Source organism: Ruditapes philippinarum, unplaced genomic scaffold (genome assembly GCF_026571515.1).
Source record: "Ruditapes philippinarum isolate M1 unplaced genomic scaffold, ASM2657151v2 ctg2407_1_1_1_1, whole genome shotgun sequence".
Classification (NCBI taxonomy): Eukaryota; Metazoa; Mollusca; class Bivalvia; order Venerida; family Veneridae; genus Ruditapes; species Ruditapes philippinarum.
Genome location: NW_026859341.1, coordinates 1 through 8,633, shown reverse-complemented (window position 1 = coordinate 8,633; position 8,633 = coordinate 1). Strand labels below are relative to the sequence as shown.

The 8,633-nt window shown below is 31.4% G+C and overlaps 1 protein-coding gene across 1 annotated transcript; it reads right to left on the bottom strand.

Annotated features, from left to right (window-relative positions):
• Window positions 1–2,021: 2,021 nt before the first annotated feature.
• Window positions 2,022–7,916, bottom strand: LOC132756131 (akirin-2-like). Its single transcript, XM_060747129.1, has 4 exons — window positions 7,516–7,916; window positions 6,161–6,499; window positions 5,121–5,195; window positions 2,022–4,516 (listed from the first exon to the last, which is right to left on the bottom strand). Exons 1-4 carry the CDS (start codon window positions 7,685–7,687, stop codon window positions 4,506–4,508), a joined length of 597 nt encoding a protein of 198 aa, XP_060603112.1. The 5' UTR covers window positions 7,688–7,916; the 3' UTR covers window positions 2,022–4,505.
• Window positions 7,917–8,633: the final 717 nt, after the last annotated feature.

Sequence of the window (8,633 nt, the reverse complement as noted above, 5' to 3'; positions counted from 1 at the left end):
ATTTGACAATGTTTCATTCAATATCTGAGTTCTATCCTTTGCAGTTTCAGAGAAGTTTTTACTATACGCATCGAAAAAAAACCTATGACACTTCCAGTTGAGTGCGTTTAAAGAAGAAGAAAAACAATATTGAACAGTCACCCACAATGGGGCGGCTATGTCTATAATTTAAACAAACTTGGTAGAGGCGGGGCCATTTTCTACCACCATGTCTATAATTTAAACAAACTTGGTAGAGGTGCACAAGATAATTTACCTCAAGCAAAATAACTTTTTCTTGGCCTTGGGGTTCTCCTATTATTTCTCTTGGATTTGTTTGCCATGACAACCATACTTCTGGACAGAATCAAATTCTTTTTTCTTTAGAAGTCCTTCACCTACGAATAATCCTCACAAGTTTGGTCGAAATCATACTTTTTGAAAAGAAGATTAAAGTTCACTATATAAATATATAACGGACGAACGCAAGGTTAAGAAATCTAATTCCGAGAAAAGGAATTGTCTACCACGAAACATTTCCTTGGAATTATTCTACATTAGATAAAAGCAGATTAACTTTACTTAGAATATGGTATGAAGCCAAATAACTCTTAAACACTTTAGTAAATGGGAAAGAGGTATCATTAAATCTGGAAGCCTTGAGCATCGAAATTCTAGACGTCTCAATGTTTTAACCTACATGACGACATTTTGTCCATGTACATGCATTTTAACGCTATACATTCACATATTGTACTTAAATATGAGGATTTTAAACAAATCACTTGGCCTATTGTTCATATAGTGTATGTTCTGCCTTTAAACAAAATTACTGGACATTTGGCCATTGAGCATGGCTACACAAAATGGTACACGAAGAAAGATAACTGTTAAAAGGCCCTACATATATGAGTTCCAGCATTATTTCCCTTAGACTGGTTACTATTTGTTTCTGGTCAGGATATTCAGCATCACACATTTTATTAACCTACACAGAATGTACCTCGTTTAGGCCACAAGTATTTGTTTACTTGGGGACATTACGATGCTTTTCATAGAGTGCCATGATGGTATGAACACATTTGTAGATGTTTCTCAATTCAATATTTAATGTCGAATTCTGTTTAAGCTGTGCTGGGGGGGGGGGGGGGGTGTCTTGTACGGTAGCTTGCATCTACCAGTACCGTCCATGATCATTTTCAATTGTGTCATTTTAGCCGGTTTTCAGGGATGCACCTTTTCTCTATGTCACATTTCAGTTGGTAATTACAGAAATGAACTGAACTAAAAGAAAGGATATAACCAGAAAAAGGCCAAAGTATTTTCTGAGCTTACTGTATCTCAGCATTTCAAAATATGTCTGCTCAAAGCCCCTTTATAATATAGTTCAAATCGTTTAGCGAAAATTATCTGAAGCACTTAGATAATTTTGGACAATGCAACAATGGTAAAACTTTTTCAATTTTCAAAAAGAAATGATTACAAATTCAGGATTTCTTAAAGTTTCTCCAGGTACGTTTCCTAATTTCAGGACTACTGTGCTAGTTAGTTACTGTGTAGTAATTGTAGTCAAGTAAATACACCATCAAGGCAGTTGCAAAGCAAACTTCCTGTATCCTATACTTCAAGTAAGTACTTATGAGAAGATATAGCACTATAAATTGTACACGAAGTAGGATCTTGGCAATACAGACAAATCTGATGCAACATGTAGAACCTGTTGTTTGTTGGACCCAAATCCATACTTGAATGACCATCCTCGATTTTTCATATTTCAGTGTTGACAGGAAAAGTGTATGAATTCTATACATGTAATTCATTATTATCCAGTTTTATTCCACAAGTAAATTAACAGAACATAGGTGTCTAAGCACCTTATAACTAATGTTTGTAAATTTGTTTATAAGATATGACTAAGATGGATAATACCAGGATAATCCTTAATCCTTCTAAACTTAAGCTTAAGTAACTATAGTAATATTCTATATTTTCTATGTTTCTACAGGATATATAGCAATTTTGCATAGAAAACAAAACATGAATGAATTTATTAAATTTATTCTTGAAACATAAAAATACCAAATCAGTACATGCAGATTAAATAGGCATCTTGATAAAAAATACATGTACTAAAATATTTACTTAAATAATATGGAACTCACTTTCTGTAAGAAATTTAAATTACCTTCAACTTTTAATTGGTTAAACATTTAATTCATCCGACATTAAAATTCTTGTTTATGTTAACTATCGTAAAACATAAGAAACAATACATCTGAAGGTTTAAAGATTATACTTATTCTTACTTAATCTTATTTGAATAACTTAAACTTTATTTTGACAAATTCTATTTCCCAGCAATTTAAGCTTCCCACAACACTTTGAAAATTAAACAAGTACAGACAATAACAAACTTTGCTGAAGACAAAATTTTGAGGAGAAAAAAATCAATTCAATATATAACATTGAATGCGAAGGGAGGCAACTGTGTTATAAGTAACTGACATTCTATAAAAGTCATGAAAACTTGATTAGGACATAAATATTATGTCCTTGGTTATTCGGTCTATTTAGGTTTTTTAGAAAAAAAAAGTTTTAGCACCAAATTACACAGTAAAAAAATCAGGTAGAATTTACAATTTCCCCTCCATTCTTGTGAAGAATCACACCAAGTACATGTCCAGTCTATTTAAAGTGAATGAAAAACATGGGAAAATAATTCTATATTACTATTAATGAAATCTTCTACAAATAAAATAATGAGGCTTTTCACTGGACTGATACATATATTAAATGATTATGAAAGACTTTATTAACTTTAATCTTTGTAATATACAAAGAAATGAGCAGAATATATGATGCCACTATGATTATATACAATGATGAAAACATGCAACAAGTCTTCAAGTCATGCAGCCCCCATTTACACTGTAAAACCCTAATTTTTATTCTACTATTGGCTTTAAATATCTTTTTTTGCATGATGACATTTGAAGCAAATATTTGAGAAAAATGGCATTTTTGATACTATCATTAAATATAAATGACGCTTCCATCATTTACAAAAACAATGTAATAAAATAACGGCCTTATTCTATTTTTGTAAAATTTAGTTTTCTTTTTTTCTATTAACAAAAAAAATAATTTCAAGCCATATTAAAAATAGGTAATAATACAAGTACAAAGCTTCAAATCACACCAACACATCTAGAGCAAAAATAAAATATCATTTGCATTTTGAACGCTATTCATTATGTACAAAACTCTTAGAACCTAGAAAAGTCACAAAAATGAATATATACATTACAAGTACACAACACCTCAGAAATTAAAAATGAAAAAGCAAATGGTTCACCTCAGTCAATGAATTATACTCTAGACTCCTTTCCAAAAATGCTATCTTTATAACACAATATTCAATGCAAAATTCTGTCATCAAAATTTGTCCAGATAAAATCACCCAATGAAATATTTTAAAACAAAGGTTAAGAAAGTATGTGTTTTAATTAAGTTCTACTAATAAAAGTTAATGATAAATTAAAACTCTTATTTCATATAGATCTTACATTATACATAATCATATAGTTTTTTTTCATAGCACAAATTCCTATCTATATATGTTAAATCTAAAACCAATTACTTTTCTCTACATAAAAATAATAATACATCTAGAAAATAATACATTTCTACAGCTACTTTGCTGGATTTAACAAATGATAAAAAGGAAGAAGGAAAAACTCAGTCAATGACAAATAGTGAAATACTGAAACGCTATCCGCCGTTTATCTACATACAACTAAAATACACAAATATTAAATTTTGTACATTAATGGTATGTCCCATTAACTAAAACTTGTAATTCTACTACCAGTATTATGATACAAGGTGAAAAATAAAATAAAACAAACACATGAATTAATATATGTACAGATATTTGTATAAATTGTAAACTTTTATTCTTAAATAAAAAAGATGATAAATAGAAACATGAAAGAACAAAAAATTTCAATTCTTTAGTCTAACAGGAAACTGCTGCAAGATTGTGATTTTATACAACAGACAATTTACCTGCATGTAACTTTGAAATGAAATAAATAATATTTTGGCATGTATCAGTAAGTAATCGCTGTTGAATACTGTGTTATACATACAATGTATGCTAAATAAAACACTAAATTACCCTCTATGTCAAGGTGCTTTGTGTATCAATAATGTTTAAAGTTACATGAATTAATACCCTTGAAAAAAAATGCAAATAAAATCTTAGTAACATCAAAATTCAAGTACAATCCCTCAAGTGCACACTTCGCTATAATATGATTTAAAAACAATGCTTTTAAGAACAGATAATCATGGGTGTAAAAACATGCAAACGCAATCATGAAAACCAACTCTTGATAAACAAGTAAAATTGTGTAACAACATGTGCTTAAGAACAATTATAACAGATGATAAATGCTTGTATACGAGGCTTTGTCCACGGATCACTCACTGACCATACGTCCATGCATACAATCTTTATATTCTCACGACACATCTGAAATAGGATATATTACACATTTTATTTTACTCTTCATTAATAATCAGTAAATGAATTGCCATATTTTACACAGTTTTACAAAAGAATTAAGTTCAAGGTGACTTTAACTGTAAACCACTGTCTCATAAATCTTAAAACAAGATATTATTTTATTATTACAAGTCATTTTGTGCGTGTAACTTTTCATGGATTAAATATATTGCTTAACCTATATAGTGTATATCACCCACGTTTCAGTGTTTTTTAACTTGCCTGAATTACAACATTCATATGAGCCGTGTCACAACAAAACCAACATAATGGGTTTGCGACCAGCATGGATCCAGACCAGTCTGCACATCTGGATCAGGATCCATGCTGTTCGCTTACAAACTCTATAACAAGTAGAGAAACTGATAGCGAACAGCATGGAACAGCGGATGCGCAGGCTTGTCTGGATCCATGCTGGTCGCAAACCCATTATGTTGGTTTTGTCGTGACGCGGCTCAAATGCTGAAAAAGATTACCATACAGATGGACAGACTAAAAATTCAGATGCAAAATGTATGTCTTCTTTGGAGTTATGTAAATAAAAGCTACCTAGAAAGTAAAATATACTTACAACTTGCTACTGTATCCGAGGAGAATCTTTTTTGAATCTGATCATGATTGAACTTTAGAAATGCCTCGTACTGTTCTGTAAACATTCAATTATAAAATATTTATTAATTTGAACACAAATGCAGAGTAATGTAACTGTCTATAAGTGTCTTCCGAACTTGCAAATTAACAGCAAATTAATAACAAGATATTATTTTATTAAAACAATACAAAGATATGTCCAGCATATCAATTAATAACAAAACATAGGTCTAAGAATATAAATTTTGTTTTCATGATATTGTTCATAAATACTTGCTTAAACAGTAAGTATATAAATTATGTATCTTCTGTTCATAACAGGATAATCTCATGAAGCTTTGTCATATATTCCTTACTTGTTAGATATTCAGCAAAGATCATTTTCAGTTTTGAGTATTTTACTAACATGTCATGACCCTTCAGTCTAAACCAAAATGATTTAATGCTTTCACATTCAGCTGTTTAGTTAGTCCACGGACAGACAGCATGGCATATGGACACATGCAAAACAATTTTCATCTCATCCAATGTGAAGACATAAATTTCTGTGATGCTTACCAAATAAATTTCAATTGTTGAATCGAACAAAACTGACTAGTTAGAACCCAGCATGATAAAATACAACAGAATAGCATTCATACACTTTCAAGGCTTTTTCCACCTATATAGCATGGGCCATTTAGAAACAACCTGTTTTCCCTTAGGAAAATTCTTTAGAATCATGCAGTTTTTCCTAAAATTCAATTTATGCCACTTTTTTCTTCCCCCTTTTGAAAAATTACTGTATCATTTCCCACCAAATACAAGGGAATGGTACCTTCCTCCATCTTTGATAAAAGCCCTGATTTTCATATATATACAACATTCATCATTTTAATATACATGTATTTGTATTAGTTTTTGTAATAATAAGAAAGTTGTCTTGCTAGTAAACTCATATCAATTACTGGTAATACTTAATTACACAACTTATTGAGCAACTTTAATATAGTAGAGAAAGAAAACTACTTCTCCCCTCACCTGCCATTTTGCATGTTAGAACACTGTTATACTGTTCACGGATTTGTGATTCTCTTTCTTTCAGCATTCTTTCACATATCATGCTCACTTGTTTAAATGTGAACAAAGGAATGTCACGTTTGTTTGGAGATAGGGCAGTAAATAGACTGTTCGAGCTACACTGAACTAGACTTTGAACACTAGAACTATCCATGGCAGACGGTGATGCCACATTATCTGTTGAGGTTGACTGGCTAGGACTATTTGGTGGTGATAGATTTGAACTAGAGTGTGGAAAATGAAGTTGCTTCCTCTTTTGTAGACGACGTATCTCCATCGTTAAATTTGCAGCTATTTGCTCTAAAAAGAAAAAAATATGATTATTTAAAATTTACGAATCTTTTTCAGAATACATGATTGACCTTTTTTTAAAATCCTTGGCTATAAGCCTTATCCAGTTTTACTATTAAATTTAGCTCTGGAGAAACACATCTAATGCAGTTCACAGCAGTACTATCTGATATTATTAAAAAAACATTTAAATATTTATTTAACTCTTGAAGGCAGAAAAAACTTGATGTGTCAGAAATTATAAATGTTCTTTTACTATCTACCCAAAGTTTTACAAAAATTTAAACGAAAATTTAAAAGTAAAAAAAATAATTAAAATTTAAAGTGACATCTAGTTGTCATAATAAATAGTGATTATTTCTGCTTTTAAAAATCTTACGTTTTGTGTATTAAGTGTGAAATTATATAGAATATTAAATATTTATTGTTGATGAATATTTATAATATTCTTTAATTTTAATACCAAAACTGCAAAAAATAATACTTAGTTGCTATTACAGTTTACACGCCATTAAGATTTACCCAGTGCTGGCATGAACTTAAAATACCAGAAAAACGTGTTAAGCTAAGTTTTCAGTTTGGGAATAAGCCTTACAAGAGACAAAAAAGTTTTGATTCTAAATATAACACATGTTTGACATTGTTGACACTGATATTTTTTATATCACAGCTCCTGTCTGGTTATATAAAAGTAATTATAATAGAAAAGTGTTTGCCAAAATCTTGCTTTTAAACAATTGCCAATGTTAGACTTGACTAGCTCAGCATGCTAACAATCCTCTTGCAGATTCTATTATTTACTTGCAAACCAAATATGGAAAAAATATAATTGCTATCCAAATTCCAGTCACTAAGCAAACTACTTTAGTACAATACAGATATATTCATTCACATTGAAGAAAATGAAAACATTTTCATGTAAAAAAAATAAATAAGAAAAGTGAAAAACTGAAGCCAAATAGCAGACGTAAGCATAATTTTCTTTGTTGTAAAATTTCAAATTTGACGTTTTGACAGGGACTCACCAGAAGTTAGTTTAGGATTTACATCACCAAAGGGGGAAGGCTGGGCATGTCTAGGAGGTGTTGATGGAGATAAATTCATTGGTGCACATCTTCTTCTCTTTGGAGTAGTTTGACCTGGGCTATGGAGGGGATCAAAATCCAAACTCCTTTTCAACGTCGCTCCGCAAGCCATCTATAAACCTTAGGCAACTTCAAGAATGAAATATGTAATACAGGAATGAGTACGAAGTAAAATGTTAAATTCAGCGTATAAATGATAGTTATTCGCTTGCTTTAACACAAATTACAGGTAATCTTGAACGTGAATGCGGAGGATGATGGACGATTTCTATAGAGATTCGTTTCTGTTCAACCAAAATGGCTACCAAATCAAAACAATCTGTCGGCAATTTCCGCCATTCTCCGATTAATTCCGTAAAGACTAAAACGCCCTTTAAAAATATCGTTGTCATCTACCTGAAAAAGTGTGAAATGACACACACACACACACAAAAAAAAAAAAAAAGAGAGAAAGAAAAAACTTATTAATGGAACAATAGATTATCCATTTGTATCATTTCCAACAAGACAATACACATTGTAATGATTATTAAATGACTTGTGCCACATTATGCCTCAGTAAAATGACAGATTAGGTCCGTGGGACGCCTGCAGGACAGGGCGGACCGTGAGACAGGGCGGACCATACCAGGGCGGACCGTGACTCGAGACTAGGCGGACCATATTTTGGGACAGGGCGGACCGTCACTCGAGACTAGGCGGACCTTGATTTAAAAAAGTACATTTTTGTATTTATATGTGTACTAATGTAATAATATGACTCGCCATTAAAACTGGATCGGGTTCCTCCCTGGGAAAAAAAAGAAATCTGCATGTTAAATGTTGACTTCTTTAACATGGACGAGTAATAATTTCTGCTCCATTTGTTGTCCGTGGGCAATTGGCAAAAAATCATATTTCCAGTTTACCACACCCCTGGCTTTTTCATTAATGGACTGAGAAACGTGCAATTAAAAGAACTACGCACGTCTTATTATGGATATGCAACAAGAAAATACAACAAGGATCAACAATGCTAATTAAGTTACATTCAGAGAATGCAGTCCCCACACTGGAAC

What these genes read in the sequence shown, in the direction of transcription:
- LOC132756131 (XM_060747129.1), bottom strand. Translation starts at nt 7,687, where the DNA reads ATGGCTTGCGGAGCGACGTTGAAAAGGAGTTTGGATTTTGATCCCCTC. An exon ending in AAATCCTAAACTAACTTCTG is followed by an intron (nt 6,500 to 7,515) that starts GTGAGTCCCTGT and finishes TTTTCTTTTTAG; the next exon opens with AGCAAATAGCTGCAAATTTA. An exon ending in TCTAACATGCAAAATGGCAG is followed by an intron (nt 5,196 to 6,160) that starts GTGAGGGGAGAA and finishes GAATGTTTACAG; the next exon opens with AACAGTACGAGGCATTTCTA.